Source organism: Pezoporus occidentalis, unplaced genomic scaffold (assembly GCF_034315485.1).
Source record: "Pezoporus occidentalis ecotype Australia unplaced genomic scaffold, CSIRO_AGI_Poc_V1 ctg67, whole genome shotgun sequence".
In the NCBI taxonomy this organism is placed as follows: Eukaryota; Metazoa; Chordata; class Aves; order Psittaciformes; family Psittacidae; genus Pezoporus; species Pezoporus occidentalis.
The window spans coordinates 3,025,642-3,045,670 of record NW_026916019.1 but is presented as its reverse complement, the minus strand read 5'-3'; the positions used below and the strand labels follow the sequence as shown (position 1 = coordinate 3,045,670).

At 37.7% G+C, this 20,029-nt stretch overlaps 1 protein-coding gene across 2 annotated transcripts in view; it reads right to left on the bottom strand.

Annotated features, from left to right (window-relative positions):
* SNX9 (sorting nexin 9) overlaps positions 1–20,029 on the bottom strand; it is a 59,793-nt gene that overhangs the window by 10,378 nt on the left and 29,386 nt on the right. The window contains exons 5-13 of one of the 2 annotated variants that reach the window (XM_062640783.1): positions 15,566–15,749; positions 14,646–14,796; positions 13,142–13,226; positions 12,138–12,263; positions 11,715–11,832; positions 8,877–9,007; positions 7,964–8,067; positions 5,559–5,662; positions 2,716–2,793 (exon numbers count right to left, since the gene is read on the bottom strand). In XM_062640783.1, the coding sequence (XP_062496767.1) occupies positions 2,716–2,793; positions 5,559–5,662; positions 7,964–8,067; positions 8,877–9,007; positions 11,715–11,832; positions 12,138–12,263; positions 13,142–13,226; positions 14,646–14,796; positions 15,566–15,749 (1,081 nt within the window). Of the gene's footprint in view, positions 1–2,715; positions 2,794–5,558; positions 5,663–7,963; positions 8,068–8,876; positions 9,008–11,714; positions 11,833–12,137; positions 12,264–13,141; positions 13,227–14,645; positions 14,800–15,565; positions 15,750–20,029 lie in introns of both variants that reach the window. The other variant, XM_062640782.1, reaches the window with a different exon arrangement.

Here is a 20,029-nt window from a genome sequence, read left to right as displayed (position 1 = left end):
TAGCAAGTACACCTCAGACTGAATGTTCAGCACACAAGCAGCTTGAAAGGCAAGATATGCTTGTTGCTAGCTGGCAGAATAGTGAAACTTGCCATGTAACTGCCTAACAAGATTCCTGAGGGGTGATGTAGGATTAGGAGATCTTACTATGGTTGAATGGCATACCAGAGACTATTCATGTTTCCTTAATATAGGAGTAAGACTCGCCCAGATTTGGTGCCGCAAAAGAGAAGCCATGCTATTTTAAGGCTGTGTACCCAAGAGCACTGTATGATGCAATCAGATTGGTAACATAGTGCCAGGTTGCAAGACGCTCCCACGCATATTCTGGAACTGCCCAATATGCATTTCTGGACCAGGATCATACTTCCAAACTATGTGTTCTTCAAACTGATTTGACAGTACATAGGCCCATAGCCAAGTTAAATGAGAACCTCTCAATGTGTCCTTAATAGCTTTAAGGGTATCCTTGCCTCTACAAATATTGGGGACAGTCTCCTAATATGCACTGTGGCTGGAAACTAATTGATAAGTTTAATAAGAAAAAGAGCTTGAATGAGGCAAATTAACAAGTGCATCTTGCCTGGTGCCATCTTAAACATTTTAGGCTGGAAATCAGAAGAGAAGGCAGTAGTCATTCACCACACAATAAGGCTTTGCAAAGCAAGCAGGCTGCAATAATGAAAGAGGTAAAGAGAGTAGATACATCCTATCCTAACTGTGCAAAATAACCATCTAACAGTGTATTCAGTATGTCAGAAATCAGCTACCAGAAACTGGAAATATTCATGTCATCAAATCAGTTGCTGCAATCTTCAGTGGCCTATATGCTTAAACTTCCAGAACTCATTAAAAAAAAGATGAAGAGATTCAGCTCTCAATAGACACTGAATTGAGTGCCTTTAAGTATGGCTGAAGATCCTATTCTTCTTTACTGATAGTCTAGAAAAATCATAACCTATACTCAGCCCAGCTAGTACTACTTCATACTTTTTTTAAATACTGAGGTCAGGAAAGCTGCATCCTGTCAGTTTAATCCCAGGTGCTTACCGCTTGCATAGAGTCTGCTTAATCCACAGACCTGTATCTGGGGCAGCCATCGAATTCAACTGTACATGAACAGCAGGCAGGGCAGACTGAGGACAGTTGTGATCAAGTTATTTAAAGTAACACATGGACTGCACTTATTCTTTTCCTGGGAACTCAAATTAGAAAGCAAATAATCCTATATATTATGAAAAAAATACACTGGTGTACCAGTTGTTAAAGCAAGCAAAACATATGGAACCAGGACAAAGGCATCAGAACATTTTCCTCAGCAAGATACTAGGGTATAACCAGGTGCATGTGGGCCAACAGCAAAAGAGAAACACCTTGCCTAGTTCCGAAATATCATGGGATCTATTTTTTCATACCATTTGAATATGCTGGAAATCAAATTGAAGCTTTCATTTGTAAGGCTGATCTGCAATTTTGCATCCTAGCTTTAAGCCATACTGTTTTCCCTTTACCCTGGCAAAAGAACATGTGCTATAGTTCAAGCAATTTTCAATCCTTTCTCAAGAATTCTGACAACAGGTGGTATCTAGCCAGGATTTATGGGTTTTCAACCACTGCTACGAGTATGTAACTATGCAAATCCTGCACTTGGTTCTCACATCCAAAAGTAACTTTTCAGGCAATATAATATGTTCCAATTCTAACTAAGCAGTCATCCTGTTGAAGTACAGGACAAAGATGAGAATATTTCCAATGTTTCCAGCAGCAGAGAACCTGCATTTCAGAAGTGGTGGCATTTTAATACATAGTTTCTAGGGTAAAAAGCCTTAAGAGTACAAAGCAAAGGATAGATGAGTAGTCAGAGAGTAAGTACTGGTCTACTGAAAGTCTTAAGATGGAAATATTTCAGGAAGCCTCTGTGATATAATATTGAAGATTTTATAACAGAGCAGTATTGCTATTAAATCTATAGAAAAAAGTATATTTGATAAGAAAATGCCAGAGAAAATGGTCTCAATAAGCTCAATAAGCTGGGACCCGAATAAGTATTTTACAGTTATCTGATAAACATCAGCAGAATTTAATGTATTAAAGCAGAATTTAAAGTCTGGCTTAAAGACTACATTTTAGGAGAACTTTTGAGGAATTGATGTCCTCCTTTTCCCTCCCACAACTTTCATACCTAACAAGACAGGCTGTATTTTAGGACTCTTGAAGGAGAGAAAAAAGTAAAGGACAAGAAAAGGCTATAGTAGCCAACCCTCCAGCCCACACAATGGTATACAAGAATCTTGTAATAAGTTCTCCATTCACATAGAGTTGTTGTTTTCATTAAGTCACATGACAGTTACATGACAGATATTTTCAAGGCTGCATTTTCTCCCCTTTCCTTTGATCTCACAAAGACTGCTACAGCTACAGCATGTTTTGTCAACCAGACCAGTGATCAGATTATATACTGAGATCAAGCTAAACCCCTCCCCACCACCACCAACCCACCACATGTTTATATGGTGAGAGAAAACAAGACTGCAGACTAAAATATAAAAGCCCCTGTAATATACACATGGAAAAAAGTTTTTAATGTTTTTTCCAGAATCATGCTTGACATCTAAAGTTCAAGAACGAATGCATTAAGATCTCTAGCAAAAATGCAGAAAGATATAATTAAAGTATCTTTTCTTAAGTCAAGTCGAAATGAAGCTATGGAAGTACCTTGGTATCCACTAGTGCTGAAGACCAGTGCCAGGCTCTGCAATGCTTTTCCTATCTTCTGGTATTCCTTGGGTAGTGCTGAAAGTGGGAAAGGATGGGGAAGGGAGGGAAACAGAAATAAAACCCCACAAGGGTAAAGTGAGACTAAATCTGTAGCATTTCTAAAACTTGACTGAAGCAGATGTCAAAAAAAACCCGAAGTTTCACATTTCCCTTAGTGAAGCCCTTTACAATCACATTCCTACCCCCTCCCCTGCTACAGATGTTCTAAAACTGGATAAAGCAATTGCAATTCAGATTCTTGAAAACCACAAAGTTAGGGAAACAGTGTGTGACTGCTATAAAAAAGGAAAAGAAAAAATATCTCTCTATACTCATAAGCTCAGTCCTCCTATGCATACAGTGAGGTGTTTTTTTTTCCCCCTCATGAGCAGACTTCATCCTCCAGTGGGGAAATGCTGCAGTGATATGTAGACTAGATCTCATTAATATTTTAAGGGAGGAGATTATTATACAGACTATAACACCTAAACTCTCATCAAATAATGCATTTTTTTTTATTTAAAGGCACTAGAAGCCAAAATTATCTAGGGATAAAAATTGATGCACTCATCTGAATAATAAAATTGTGTTTTATAATCTATTTATTGAACATGTACGCATAAGTTGCTTCCTCACAATGAAGTCAATGAGCTGTGATTTTTGAATGTGTTTATTACCACTTTGAATACCATCACCCCAAATGCCTAAACAGCAATCTGAAAAGCAAAAGCAATTCTTTATAAGCTACCTATGCTAGCAGAAAAGACACAAACCGACAAATAGATGTGCTTTTTGTTGTCAAATATTTATATTCAGAGACTGCACTGCGCAGGTAACCAGCCGTTTCTTAGCTGCATAATCATACACAATATGATCTTCACAGAAGAGCAAAAAAAAAAAAAAACAACAAACCACCCAAAAAAACAAAACAAAAAAACAAACCAAAACCCACACCACAGAAATTAAAACTCTCAAACCAATCCCCCCCAACCACATAATTTTATAATAATAAAATTATTATAAATAATCTTTGAACCAGTTTTTGCCCAGAAGCTAGGTTATTTATGACAACTAGTATTATACAACAGGTACCATTCAGAGTACTAGAGTTCTGTTATCAGCCATTAACTTGTTACTGAATCCCTAGTGGAAACTTCAGCAAAGCACTGTTTTTTTTCCCTTACATTTAAGATGTTTCCACTGTCAGTCACTTTAAATATCATAGAATGTAACGCACATAACTATTACTCAAAAAGCGCCGAAAATACTTCTGACTAGGACTTGGGACTAGAGCTGAGAGGGAACTTAAAACCTAAGAGATTACTGAAAATCTTCAGGTTTGCATATCCCCATTTAGCAGTCTACTTTTTTAATTCAGTATGAACGTCTGGGAAGTTAAGAATTTTAGCACAGTCACATTTATGCTAACTAATAGCTTTAACTATTATAGGAGTCATTAATTCTATACCCAAAGCACTAGTGTTGTAAGTTTAGGGACATTTTAGCAGTGAACAAAATATTGACTTTCTTCTGTAAGCACAAGTCACAGCCAGCCCTAAACTACAGTGGTTTTGATCATAGCTTCTGTGACTGCAAAGCAATGCTATTTTTCTAGTCTCATCGGAACGACCTTATTACTTCCCCCTCAGTACTATTTCCTAGTGAAGTGAGATCTGTACAGTTCTAGAGCTGTGCCCTGTGATAGACTATTTTTGACCAGCAGGAAGGTCAGTGACATGTAGAAGGAAACCCTCTTATTCAAAGTGGTGAAACACAAGTAATTCAAAGCTCACATCCTACAGGGGCTAAGGTCTAACGTAATCACCACCGGAAGAAGCTGGGCTTCTATACTTTCCATTCCCTCTGCTTAGCTGGAGATATTCAACTGCAGTGTTAGATTAGAAAGCAGCAAAGAGATAACTCAGATGTATTTACTCCCAAGTCTGGGGACAATCTGTTTTTAATCTTTCGCAGGAGTTAAAATGAGAGGAAAAAAACAAAAAACAAACAAAAAAAAAACCAAAACAACATCAAAGAAAAAAATGGAGGAGCTTTGAGGAGATTTATGTGATAGGTCTATTAGCTGCCAGACACTACAGCCTGCCCTGAAGTGTTTCTTATTCTGCTCCTCAGCTGTAGTACCTGCTTCCTTTCAATAGCTGCCTTGTGGTGGCCACAAACACTGAACACTGCTGTGGACTAGGAAATTAGAGCCCAGGCAGAGTCATAGCGACTTGGTGTGAAGTTCTGCAACCCTAAATATCTGTGGGAAGGAAGAGAAGATAGGAGAAAAAGAATTGGGCTAAAGATTAAGTTAGAATCAAGTAGATTTTTCTTTTTTTTTCTTTTTTTTTTTTTAAACTCACGTAATCTTTATATCACTCCTCCTGGCATGCAAGAATCCTAAATAAGGGGTTAATAAAATGCAATCATTTATGATTTCATCAGATAGGTATACTCTGCCCATGTCACCAAAATGTAGATAAATGACTAATATATGAGAACATGTTCAACAAGGGATTTAGCTGGGTTACTAGAATGATTGAGTATTTTTAATGCTATGGGCAGGGACCAGATATTTCTGTTATGAGAGAAAAAAAACAAACCACCCCAACCAAAAACATAAACAAAAAACTTGCACAGCTTATACTCTCAGACACTGAAAGCAACCAGAATGCCACAAGATTCTTATGATAATTTAGGATTTCCTTTAGCTTTAAAAGGTGTTTTGAATTATAAATAACACCACCACCACAGAGAAAAGCAACACAGAAATTACTTAATTCAGAAGGGACACTTACGCCCTGTACACCTCTTCCAGTGCTCTTGTCCCACTGTCAGCAGCTCTCTAACTCCATCATCCATTGCTTTGGTGAACCTACCCACTGCATCACATTTCTGCTCTCTGCGGCATTTGGAAAAAGCAAAACCAAAAAGCAATTAAACAGATGCGTTACGTCACCTTTAAACACAATGCTGATACTATAATAGTAGTGTCACGTAGGTCTTGGGGAAAAAAAAAAATTCCAAATTAGAGAAATTAATGAATTCCTTGAATCTCTGCCATTTCACCAAGGTCAGAATTTCCTTCTTTAGATATAGACAACTTTCATTCTAGCCCCCCCCCCCAGTGTTAAACACATGATAATGGACCATCATGTTGGCTATAGCTATTCTCAAAAAAAAAAAAACAAACCAAACAACAAAACAGAAACTATTAGCCAAATATTCTCCCTAGTGAGATCAAATATCGGAACAAGAAAAACAGATTTGAGGAAAATACATCCCTAGAGGACTTAAAGAAAGACCCCACATTGATATGAAATTAGAGTAACAGATGTAGCAAAATTCATACAACAGTGAACAAATACAAAGAAAATAATTGTTCCAGGTATTTTAATAAAAGTCTAGAATAGGCAAATAAAAATTAATATAGCAGTTCCTCTAGGGAAATACATATGCATAACTTTATATAATATAGAAAATACTGTGTGTTCAGTTATGTTACTGAGAGGAAAAAAAAAACAAAACTCTGACATTCAAAAGAGAATCCTGAATTTTTACCCCTCTTTAAGCATGTTTTCATGCACCTATAAAAGCTTTCCATTAGCACAGCACTGCAATCACAGCAATGCTCTGTGAACACCACAGAAGAAAAATAGACACGTATTTTCCCATTTTCCATGAGAATTATTCAAGCTGCATCAGATCTTACAAATGCTCTCAGCCAGTCTGTTTGAGACAGCTCTCACAGCAAGTCAACCTAAGCGACTCCCAAGAGCCAGGGCAGCAGTCCTGAAGAACCTAACAGCTACTCAACAAGCTGGTTTGTCTACTTCCAGCACTGATATAGCTTTCAAGATTGTGTTCATACAGACTTTTACCAGCACCCCGAGATATTCCCAGGCACCAGAATGCCACTGGTATGGATGTCTGAGGTGTTACATGCACTCCTGCAACGCTTGGAGATAGATCCCCAGAACAATGCCAGGCTGTCAGTCCTAGCCCAGGCGACGGTACTCTCTGGTGAAGTCTCAGTGCAAGCTGCTTGCCTACCCCTCACCCTCTTTGGAGATAAACTGTTTAGCAGACCAAATACTGGTTGTTCCCTGACAGGGTTCTGTCTTACCCTCTGCTGCACCCTACAAAAAGTTCTGTCTGGTTCACCCCTTCTGCTTTATACCACTGGGATACATATATAACATACATCAGAAAAGTAGTCAAGTTTGAAAGTCTCATGTTTGAAGTGGCAGTGACCTAAAAAAGTCCATTTTTTTTTTTTTACTAGTACAGAACTGCTACTACACAGCTATTATATACATCTTAACATCCACTGCATCGCTTGGATAAAGCCTATGCTGGGATATTTCCAGGTGTCGGTACACTACAGCTTTGCTACTATTAGCTCTTCTATCTAGTTTATTCACAGCTTCACACACAAACAATTGTCCAAGTTCCTATGTTCTACAGCAGCAAGTAAAGCACATCATGCATACTACGTGTCTTCTAACAAAAAATGACTAAGCCTAAGGGAGTGAAATAAAGGCTGCAGAGTAAAACCAGTCTTTCACTCTATGAAGCCAAAAGGTTTACCATCAAGAGAACTATACATAAAAAATGTGTATATATAACATATACATATGTAAAACAAATATATCCCTTTGCACTTCTAGATGAATACTCCAAAAACGTTGTAACCCATTTAAAATGAGATTTGACCATTTAAATTTTTTATAGCTTTCCATGGATTCCAGATACTAGAATCATACTTTGTGTGTGCATTATATACAAGTATTTCACAGAAGCATTGTTTTCCTTGATGGTCTACCTACAGCTATCCTAAGCTACTTAATAAGCCTAGCACGCTTTGGAAGTGTTTACAATTGAAGGATTAAAAACCAAAGTATACTTACATACCAATATAAAAAAAAACACCCCATAAGATCTGCCAGTACTTTGTCTACTAGCTTTGCATAAATTGTTTTAGGATCAGTATTCAGCCACTGAAGTCAAGAGTCCATGGAGTTCCAGCAAGTTTTGGAGAAATTGATATGAAAATCTCAAATAATTTTTCATCCCTGCCTTGAGAAATACCTCTTCAAATCCATGAATATATGTGCACACTTACTATTCTAGTTTTATATTAGCTTGGTACCTGTTGTATATCCACATGCATAATGTCCATGCAAAAAAGAAACCACCTTACATTTCGACCATGTCCAAGTCAGGAGCTTCTGGTTCCATTGTGGAAAAGATCAGGACTCCCACAGTTTCATCTTTTTCTGCCTTCCGCTTTCCAGTTTTCCACTCCTTGAGGAAGAAAAATCCCCAAACAAACAAATAACCCATCAAAGTTTGACCACCACTGTTCCTGCATATGGTTAAGGGCATGTACTTAAGCAGTGAATGAAATGTTGAGGGGAAGTGTTATCCAATAGACCACCCAGAAATCAAAACATTTTAAAGAAAAGTTTCATCAGAGCTCAATCATGAAGAAAATGTTATTTATTATACATGTAGATAATAAACCCTCTTTTAAAAAAAGCATAAGAAAATACTGGGGCAGGGGGAAGCAGGAGAACAAGAAAAAGGTCTGGTTATATCAGGTAAGACTGCAGCATAATGCTATTACAATCCATTCTACTGAGAATAGTAGGTTGGGTTTTTTTTTTGGGGGGGGGGTGATGGGGGGTGTATGTGTGTTTTTAAATGTAATACAGGATTACACGCATCCTAGATCTGCTACAAAGTAGCTTCTGTTATCAGAGCACTACCAGAGGACCACAGTCCAATGGAGATAGAGCAGGGCACAGCCTAAAGAATTGTTGTAATTGTTCCTTTCTGCTGGAGGACACAAACGGTCCTTAAGAGACTGGCAACAAAGCTACTTTGAAGAGCACATCCCTGCTGGAATAGCATACAGCATTCCACACAAGCAACTTTATGCCTTGTTTTGATCAGTCAGCTCAATTAATAAACCCAGTAGATTTTGGTTTATCACTACTGCCCACAGGGGGGCAGACACATGAGAAGATACAAAGCTGAACCCAGTTCAAAGGGGATGGTGAGGCAGGGAGCAATTCCTCAGTCTTAGTCTGCATGTGACCTTTACTTCCTACCTTCTCATCTCGGAAATTGAGAAATTGCTGGAAAACTTCACTTTCTGAAACAACAGGATGGCGACACATCCTCGTCATCCAAGCTTGAAGTCTCTCCATACGCATTTTGATAAATTCCTCTTCAAAGCGCCCTGTTATACGTTGAACAATAATTGGTACATTTCTACTCTAGTACTCTCAGCTTTTTTTCTTCCCCCCCCCCCCCCATTTAACTTAAAATAGAAGCTGTAATTCATCTGGTGAGTTATTATCCATTTAATGACTCAGAACTTACAAGAAGGAAATATGCTGACAAATCAGGAGAACCTTAAATTACATTCTATTGATTACTGACCAAGAGTACTCTTCCTTTTTAAAATAGCCAGGAAGTATTAAAAAAACATAATACACACACATAAATCAATTTCTGGAAAAAGAAAAATTAATAAACTCTTGGATGGAAGTTAGGTATTCAGATTAACTAAGAGAAGCTAGGCACATGCTTGGAATGCGGGTATTTTTCTGACAGAGCCTGGTAAATCTTTGGTCAACAGAAAGCTCAAAAACGTTGGACAAAAAGGAACTACTTACTTTCCAAGTTGTCATGTCCTTGCTAACAAACCACTGAAATTGGACAGCTCAAATACAAAATCACTGATTAAAAAAGCAGCACCTTCCATAAATATATTTCTATATAGGTAAATCAATGTGTTGGGAAAACCCCTCAAAAAATCTTAGTAAATCTTATGTACAAATCAGTCAGAATACATACATGTAAGACTGATTTATTTGGTAGTTAAGAGATTTTAAACAAACTATTCTAAAAGTAACCTTTTTTTTTTTAAGCCAGTAGTGCATCATCACTGTCTATTTTTAAGAACCTTTCGGCTTTAGCACAAACTGTGCCTTCTTGCGAGTCTTTTCTAATTAAAAAAAAAAAGGCATGACAGACTTAAGCCATACAGTGAATAGGATGTATTTGAAAGGAATGAGAAGATTCCTCCAGCACTCTACTCTTCTAATTTCAGTGCAAATGACAAACCTTGAATGCATGTACTCTTTCAATATAACTCTATAGTTACTATGGCAGCAGCTCCACAAGGTTGAGTATTTTATGTGGGCATTTAGGTGGGTGTTGGGGTTTTTTTATTAATTGCAAAGATGGAAACTATCAAGACTAGCAGGTAAAGAGCGCAACCAGTGAAAATGGAGTTTGGTTATGGGTGCATTTACAGCAAATTACCTAGGGAAGAAAAAAAAAATTAACCCTCCCACCTCCCCTCAAAAAACTCAACTACTACAGAAGAGACATTATATAACCTTCAGTAATATCTGTTCCACCTTTACCCCATACTGAAATCTCGACAGCATTCCTACAAGGAACACACAGGAACAGTAACATCTGGAAGTTATGTGCTGGTCATTAGGTGTATCATCACCAGTAAAAGCATAGTCTTGAGCAAAGTCAGTCTATATGTAGTCTTGCTTTGCCAAGATCATTGGACAAATATTCTTTCTGACAGCTGTCTAGAGAAGTAGCTTCCTTAACACAATGAAGATAAGCACCATCTTTTTCTAGTTCTCGTTCCAGAAAAAAGAGGCATGCTTTTTTTATTTTGGCATGAAGCAAACTATTCTCTCACACAGTCTCCAGAAGACAGAAATCCACAGGCAAGGTTTTACTGTGATACCAAACTTCAGTCAAAATTTTAAGATACAGTTAAGATGAATTCTAGAGATCCCATCAGGTCTTCTGGTTTCCTTTTAGTCCACGTGCACGGTTTAAACAAAAATACTGGCGAATTCTAAACATAAGGCTAAGGCAAGGAAGTCCCTTCCTCACTTTTCAATTCCTTTGGCATTTATCCCAGCAACTACATTATTGCTTAGCTTTCTTCAGACACAGCAGAGCTGTGGCATTTCAGTGATGCACACAGCCATGTGGTTGGCAAAGTGCCTGCTTCTGTATGTTTGTTTTAGACTGGTTGTCTTAAAGGCAGTATAAAAATCTTGCCAGAAAACACACAAGTGGAAATGGGCAAAAGTAATGCATTTTCCTCCTATAGAGGTGTCCATTCTTTTCTTCACATGCACACTGGCATACTGTTGTGTGGCAAGGAAGCCAGAGACTATTGAAAATGCACAATCACTGATATATTCAGTAGCAAAGACTGAACTCATGAGCATTTAAAAGATCCAATCACACTTTTCTTCATAAGCTTCAGAGAGTTTAGTCAAGCTGAACTGACATCAAACCAGAGCAGAATGTTATACAAATGAAAGATGCTTTTTAAATCAAGTGTGAAATCAAGCAACAGGAGAAACAGCTGCAACGTTTTACTTGTGAGTCAAAAAACCCAGTTTGTCAGGGTTTTTTTACTCACAGGAGCTTTGATCCAGGAGCTCCTACAACATAACACAATCAAAATGTAAAAAACACACCCCAAGCCCAAAACCTTACCAAACAACACCACCCACAAAAAAAGCCCTCAAAAAACTATTTCTCCAGACAGTCAGCAAATATGGAACGTTAAGTATTTATCTCTTCTCTCCAATAATAAATATTCTCTTCTGTAGCAACTTGGGATTTTTCTTGTTTGCTTGGTTTTAATTACTTCTGTTTTTAAATCACTGGACTAGATAATTAAACCCAAGTTCTGAAATTATGCTTTAGCACTGATATTTTATTATTAGTAGACCATTACAACTTATCATAAACTTTGAATGGTGAAAGGTTGAAGTCTTTTTGATATCTTCTTTAAAAATAATGGGAAAAACAACAGTAAGAAATAACTGAACCTTATAAAAAAGTGATCTCCTTATTTCCCATCCCATGAATTCACAACTGGGGACAATTACCTGTTACTTGTTTGTCTGGAAGAGAAGGGATTGGAATGGCTAATCCAAATTTAACCAGGAGACGCTCATACAACCAGTCAAAGTGCTTGTATCTGTGGTTGACAGACCGATTAGTGTTCTGCAAGAGAAACATAACTCTGAACTTGTGACAGGCATTTACAGACAGTGACATGAAGCAAGTTTAACCAGAACAGTAAATACGTGGAATGTAAGTAAGATTTACGATTTAGAGCTCTGAATCTGTAACTACAGAAGAACTTGAAATAACAGAACAAAGTAACTCTTTGGGAAAAAAAAAATAAAAATAGTGACAACTATGACTTACTGTTACAACCCTGTGACCAAGTCACACTAAATGTGTTAGTTAGATGTACAAATGACCCATATTTGCAAGACAGAAGATCCTGTTTCAGACACACTTACAGTGCAGGTCAGCTGATACTCAATGTAGCTCTTGAGACCATACATTTTAGAACCTTTTTTGGGATCTGCCACCACACAGTCAAATGTAGAGGTAGGATAAACCCACATTGGGCCATAATCACCAATCTGTAAGAAATTGCAAGTATTTTTAAATATATCATGTTGTAACACCTGCAAACAAGGAGACAAATACTTTCTCTCTAATCAGTGGAAACTCCCAAGTGAAAAGTGAGAGACTGATAGCCATAAAATTGAAGGGTTTCTTGCAACCAGAGGTGATTGACCACGGTTGCGTTTTTCCTCTTTATTTCACACTTTTTCCCAAATAGCAAAGGAGTGGTGAATTTTAAGGCTTACTACTTGTACTACATTTCATTAGAACAGCATATATACAGAAGAGTGGGTTTTATAGATAAGTTGACCTGACCATCATGACTGAATACTGCAGTCCTTAATGAATATAGCTGCTGTTTATTAAATAACTAAATAACTAATTCGATAACCAAAAGACAACGTAATGCATTAGCTTTTCCCCCCAAAAAGGCTTATTTTCATGATCACAAGTAACACAGATCCAGCATGAGGAGAAAAAAAAAGTACTGAAAACAACAATTACATCAGCACAGCTGGAAGAAAGAAGAATTTAAGACTTGACACTGAAGAAGTCCTCAATGATAAAATGTTGTCCACAACAATTTCAAAATACTTACATGGAACATGATGGGGTTTTTGTTGTTTTGTTTGTTTTTTTTTTTCAATTACAGTTCTATTTCTAATTATATATTCAGTATCAGTTTATCAGTTTCATCTGACCCAAATACACACAGCAACCCTGAGGCTGAAAGTTAAACTGGGGAAAAAAAAGAAAGGGTGGGGAAGACTAAAAAAAACTTCTGAAACCCCCAAATGCAACAATCCATAAAAAAAACCAAAACAAAAAAACCCAGCCCTAAAGCAAAACACACCACCCACACATAGAAACTACACACACAACCCCAGCTTACAATTATGGGAATTTTCTCTTTGGGTTTTGCTAGCTGCTTTGCCAACAGATACTGTTCCATCCCAGGTTTTGCAAATCCAGGAAATCTAACAATAAAACAAAAGGATACATTTATTCTGTTTTTTTTTTCTTTCATTTGACATATGCAGAATTATCTGCCACTGCAGGAAAAAAAAACCCTTAGTATTTCTCACGTATAGAAAAGAATTTATATGGATTACTTTAACAACCAACTATTTACCCTGAAAAAGCAAGAGTTTTAGGGGCTGACATCCACTTTTTATTTGTGTAATACAGGCTCCTTCTTCAAGGCAAAGTAGTTACCCTTGCCCTGCAGCCCATCAGAACAAATGTAACAGAAGGCCACAAAATAACATCTGCCACTCCCCTGCAATACACCCACACACAGAGACCCTCATGCACACCACCCTGTTGTTTCAGATCACGAGGATTCAATCATTGAAAGAATAATAAACTGCAGATTTATCACATGCTTTTAAACATGAGTTACATTAAATAATTTATCCACCAATTATAGAGAAAACCTACTGTAATGCCCTTAAAATCTGCATAAAACATTATATAAAAAGCAAATGGCAGTCCTCCTTCTAATCAGGAAGATACTTAGCCCTTATAGTACTACCAAGCTATTACCTGCTTGCACAAAGATGAGGAGTACAATAGGACTTACTTCATGGACAGATAATGCTCTCAAACAAGGTATGTTTATACTGGTTACGCTAAATGGTTTTGCAGTATGCCAACGTACTGTTGCAGAACTGGACAAAACATCCATTGACGAATAAAATAATGACTAGCCAATGCACAGCCAGTTGATTTTAGTTACACACTCGAAGAGACCATTATGCTACAATACTTTTCCGCTCTGCTTTCATCCACTTAAAAAGATTATGAAACAGTAGCTTCTCAGAATAACAGTAGTTTTAGAGTAAACAAACTAAGTTGCAACATGAGATAATGCCAGTACAACTCTGACAATGCTTAATGCTACTGGAAGATTTTTATTTCTAAACTAAGCTTTCTGTGGCTCAAGAATCAAACTGGGTAATGCATAAAAACAGGAAAGGAGAATTTTCCCTATTCCTAGCAACTCAAACTGCTCACGAACTCTGGGGCAGCAGCTCTGATCAGTCTCAATCTATGGACAAGCCATCAATCACCTTTCATTTTAACTAAGCACACACATAGTGTTAAAGACAGTTAAGTTTTAAAGACCAGTAGGTCCAGAAGTTCAGATTTCACAGAAGTGTCATTTGCTTGTATAACACTTCCCAAAATTACACAGCTTTGTTGTGTACTTTCAGGCTTCCATTGATATGTGGTATCTGATCACACAGGGAGAACGCCAAACTACAAATTCATCTCCTCTTCTACCTCAGAACTGTAATATTTCCATAGAAGATTGAATGGTCACACATTTAAACATCTTGTCAAGTTCCAATTCTCTTAAATATATACATATTTTCCCCTCCATTTTCCATTACTTGTTAAGCGGTAACTTCATAGCGGCTGCACGAGAGTTTCCACGCTGGACTCCCCCAGCCTCCGATGCATCAGTCTCCTTGTAACCAAGATAAGAAGGTGAAGTTGATTTTGGGTCATCCCAGTCATCATCCCACTCATCATCATCAGCAGCTGCTTAAGTATAGGAGAGGGCAGGGGGATAGGGAAAGGAGAAAGTTAAATATTTAATATTCAAAAGCAGAAGCAGCTACCTTAGCATACATATGCAAACAACCAACAAGGTAAATATATTAAGATCTAGTTCAGCCTTCTGTTTTATGATTCCTCCACAATTACAACTAGTGCCCCACCAATACAACTTGCAAAACACTACGCTGGAAATCCACTGAGGCAGGGGGAAAAAGAAAAGAATAAAAAGAAAGAAGAGATGCTGGCATGCTAAAATGAATTCAGTACATGAATTCCATATTCACTGACTCCAGGTTAGCATTCCCCAGTTGTAAGTTCTCATAATTCAGGCTTTTACTACAAAAATGTAGAGAAGCCTTCTGAAAGGCTAGCCACTTCCTAGAACTAAGGATTTAAGAAATCACTTCTCCAAAGGCCTCAGGGCCCAAATTCAAGAATGATTAAAAGCTTCAGTTAAGCTGAACAACACGCCTGAGAATAGATCACGTACACACAAGACTTTGGCTTGCCATGTTTCCATACAAGTTTGAGAATTTGAGGTGTCTGCTACTGTAGGTCTGGTTTTATTTTATTTTAAAAGCCTATTATTCTAGTGTTCAGTTTACCCATGTGGCAATGTTCTACTAGGAAACTGGTTTGGTTTTGTTTTTAATATAAGCCACTGTTCCATTGCTAGGAAAGATTAAGCAATTCTTACCTCTACTGTCCACCTACTCTAATTTATTTAAAAATAAGAGCATTATTACTGCACCTGGTCCTTGATACGCCTGTGGATGACCAAATGCTGCTGCTGCCTCCCAGTTATTTGAAGCACTGTTTCTCTGGCTAGCTGCACTTTCAGGTTTCGCTGCCCAGCTGTCAACAGCATTTCCGTTATCCCAGTTCCCAGACTTCCCAACGTTCCAGCTGGACCAAGGATCATTGTCATTGTTTGTCTACATTGTATAAAGACAAAAATAAAGAAGAAACTACTGAACAAATGAGCAAAGACCACATACTTCCTGAAGTCTGACTTCCTGCTGATAGAACATGAGTTTGCATTCAGCACTCGTTCAATTTAGGAACATCTGCCAAATCTTACATTCCCAGCTATGCAAGTCTTAAATACAGTAAAAACCTGGATGAACTTATCAGCTTTTCTGCAATGTGACATCAATGCATACTAATAAGTGTGTTACATCTCCTCAGGGAAATTAAACTATTTCTTCCAACAGTGTTAGGAAAAGCTCTTACTCATGGTAATTATTTTACACCAACACCATAAGTATGGTGCATGTGATCTATTAATTACATAAAGCCATGGACTGATTACCACATTTAAAACAAACTCAGAAGTCAAGGATTACATTTTTCCAAACACTTATTTTATCAAACTCAGATTAGTGGCTTTACTTGGAGCAAATCATAAATTGCCCCTACACCAACACAGTTCTTGTCACAGTTAGGGCCAGCAAACTGCTCAGAGCTTAACTCATTCACAGTGAAGACAAGGGAAGGAAACACACGTCTGTCAATGAGCAGTCTGGCACATCCCTGTAGACCTACTGTCAGCATAAGCTTCTGATGAAGGTAATCACACACACCCTCCTGCTGATGCTGTTGCAGAGGTGGAAACCTCAGTGCAAGAATGTAGAGCAGACATGTCTCTAACTACTACATTTGTAGAGTTCGTCATTAAGTTGGATTAATAGCTTAGCATGCTGCTCAGATCCTTAATTTTAACACTACACTTTGAAAAAGCATTGACTAAAGTGCAGTCTACTCCAGACTTAGTGCAGAGTAGCTCACAGAAAGAAAAACTGCACACAAATCAAAACCCATACACCCAAAGTACAGGAGAAAGAGAAGGGGAAGGAAAGCAACACAAAGCCTACAAAGCTTGTCATGTTCAGTAGAGAGAAAACCTGAGTTTTGTAAAAGGAAGTCCCAAAACTACAGAAGCCAGTGAATGTTTTAAACCATGAAACAGCATATCAAAAAAGGGATATCAAATACAAATTAATTTTTTTGGACTATAACATTCACCTGAATCTTCAAACATATGCCAGTAAAGAAAATTTAATAAAACTTCCATTAAAAGCCAAATTATTCTCTGAAAAATGTTGAATAAGTTTGTTTCTTACACACACACACAAAAAAAAAAAAAAAGAGGTACAGCTACTTCACATTCAATTCTTCTCCACTAAAAATCCTCTCATTTCAACTTTGAGATACTATTTTGGAATAAGAGCTCTTGCTTTAGTTTTTCTTACAGTGAAGTTATCTGACAGACTTCACAGAAGCTATCAAACTTTTAAGACTTGAAAATACTATTGATATCATGTAACACCTGTTCTTTAGCTACAGAATCCCCAGGATCTGGATATTAAGCCCCAAGCTGATGGAGTGAGAGACATTACGTGGACAGCTTCTAAACTGATAGTTTGGGGATATTTCCTTTTTTTGAAGATGAAACTAATGCAAGAACAACCACCACTCCCTAAGGGAGCAACATCATTGAAGTCTACCTAATTTGGTGGACAGTGGTATTCTCAGTAATTAAAAAGAAATTGCTGGTAGTTTATACCAGCCTGCTCTTACTATGATGTTGCTCTTACTATGATGTTGCTCTTACTATGATGTTGCTCTTACTATGATGTTGCTCTTACTATGATGTTGCTCTTACTATGATGTTGCTCTTACTATGATGTTGCTCTTACTATGATGTTGCTCTTACTATGATGTTGCTCTTACTATGATGTTGCTCTTACTATGATGTTGCTCTTACTATGATGTTGCTCTTACTATGATGTTGCTCTTACTATGATGTTCACTAGTGAAGAGTTTCTGTAAAGAGAAATAACCATGCAAAGATAATAAACTGACTGATGGCGTGCTAAATTAAATCAGATACACTGGAGTCCAACTACACAGAAAAGCATTCCTTGCTCCTAACATAGCTTAGAGCACCTGGAGAAGAACAGTTTGCATAACATCCATTTGCCTGTACTTCTGCTATATATGTTGTGCTGATCACTTTCAAGTGAAAGATGAGAAGTGGGATGACTGCTAAAAGGCTGAGCAAAGTTTTCCTCTTCATGAACAACAGTTCACTTGAAAGCTGGTACACAGGTAGGTGGCAAAGAAACCCTAAAAACTGCAAAACAAGGGGGAGGCAATAATATTAATACTGGATATGCTATTAAAGAATGACAAGAGTGATCAAAGTTACCGACAATTGCTGATCCTGAATTCCATAGCACTGGGAAACAGATTACTTAAATTACCCTCTCAGATAACTCATCTCTATCCATGTATATGGATGTGCTATTCAAATCAGAAAATTTTACTTCTGAGGTGTCCAAGAAAGCTCTGGGGTAAGCTCTTGCCCGTATCACCCATATGCTACAAAAAGGGTGGTACGTTATTCCCACTCAGCTCCTTTCAGCCAAAGGGTCTACATTTCTTTCTGAAGCACTGGCAACAGGTTAACAGATGAATCAGGAATGTTTATGTAGACAACACCTCTCACAGCATATACAGGTCTCCTTTCATAGAATTGCAGGATCTACTAGGTTGACCATCAAGTCCAACCTATCTTTCCTCAAACATTCATTTATGTCCATACACACTGTGGACATATCCAAGTGGCAGTACACGTGGAGAAGGGTTCAGAAACCTCAAGGTCCCATAGCACTGTGGAGGACCAAGTGAAGACACAGCATTTATTAAAAGGGTAGCCTCAGCTCCAGTCAGCAGTTCTATGGAACTCGGCAGCTGACAGATTCCAAACAAGAAGCCATTCATGTGGCTTAGCTTGTGTTGAACAAACTCTAATTAAGCCTGCAAGTATTTTGTAAGTGATTAAGTTGCATGTTCTCTCACCATTAGTTTTCCATAACTGAAATTGATAATCCTTTGATCTCCCTCTAATCAGCACCAAAAAAAAAAAAGTCCTTACAAGAAGCTGCTGTTATTTAGTCAACATGACTTGATACAGCACACCTAATATCCAAGTATGCAAGCAATCTCCAATGCAAACACACAAAAACGAATGCCACACCATACATAATTAAGAAACTAATCAGCCTTCAAATGAAATATTGCAACTCTTTGCTCTGCCAGGTAAAATCAAACCAGTACACTGAGATTAAATTCAAGGATAAGCTCCTTAAAGGCAGCTGATTTTCCTTTCTGTAGACTACTACAGACTTGCTTACTCCTACTGATCTAGGAGAAAAAGGCTATTTGGGGAACAGACAACAGAGGGAACACATTACTAAATATTTTAAGAGTCTTCCATTAAGGGCAGATTCAAACTCACTATAGAAACAGATCATTACCAGTGGGGGGCTGGGGGAGTAGAAGTCTAGTATTTTTATAAAGATCTAATAATAATTGAATGAGGAAAAATTCCACCATAATAGGAAAATACTCAGCTTCAGGGTAGAATATCAATATCTTTACCAAATGAATATAATGAATTACAGAGGAAGAAATCACATCTTTGCTATTTTCCAGAGAATCCAGAATTATAGACAGTAAAGCTAACGTAAGTCAGTGAGGTGTCTCTCTGCCCTGGATACAAAACTTTTATTGACCTCTTCACCAAGTATGTTGTTTCTGGCAGACTCCTTTCTCATATTAATGGATACTCCTGATGGACGAACAGATCCATTCTACTCCTGAGGGACAAAAGCCAAAACAAACACAATGTTCAAATGCTAAAACTAAGTTGAGTACCTAAGATCTAGGTAATTGTACCATGAAAAATTAAGACCTCCAACTGCAAGAAACACCCCTTGAAATCTACTCTTACAGACAGAAGCTGTGCTGAAGAAGTGAGTAGAGAAAGTAAGTCTGACCAGATCAAGGGAAGCCCAGGACAGGCAAAGCTTCAATGAAAAGTACTGCACTCCTGAAGAGGGGTTGAAAAGACAGACAGCACAGAGAAATGGCAGAAAATACAAGAAGTCATGGTGACTCAGCTGAATAGCCCACAGGAATGAACACACCTCTCCAGTTTCATGCTGCCTTAGTTACCTGCACAGAGACAATGCCTTAGGCATTACACTAAATTACACTCAGACATTACCCTAAATTCAAGTTCTTTGGAGAACAGACATATTTTAAAAATTAAGTGAATATAGAACAGTCATCTAAAAATCAAGCTGTTTTCCACGAGGAAGAAATATGAATGGCTAAAAGCCTACTCTACAGCAATCACAGAATTGCA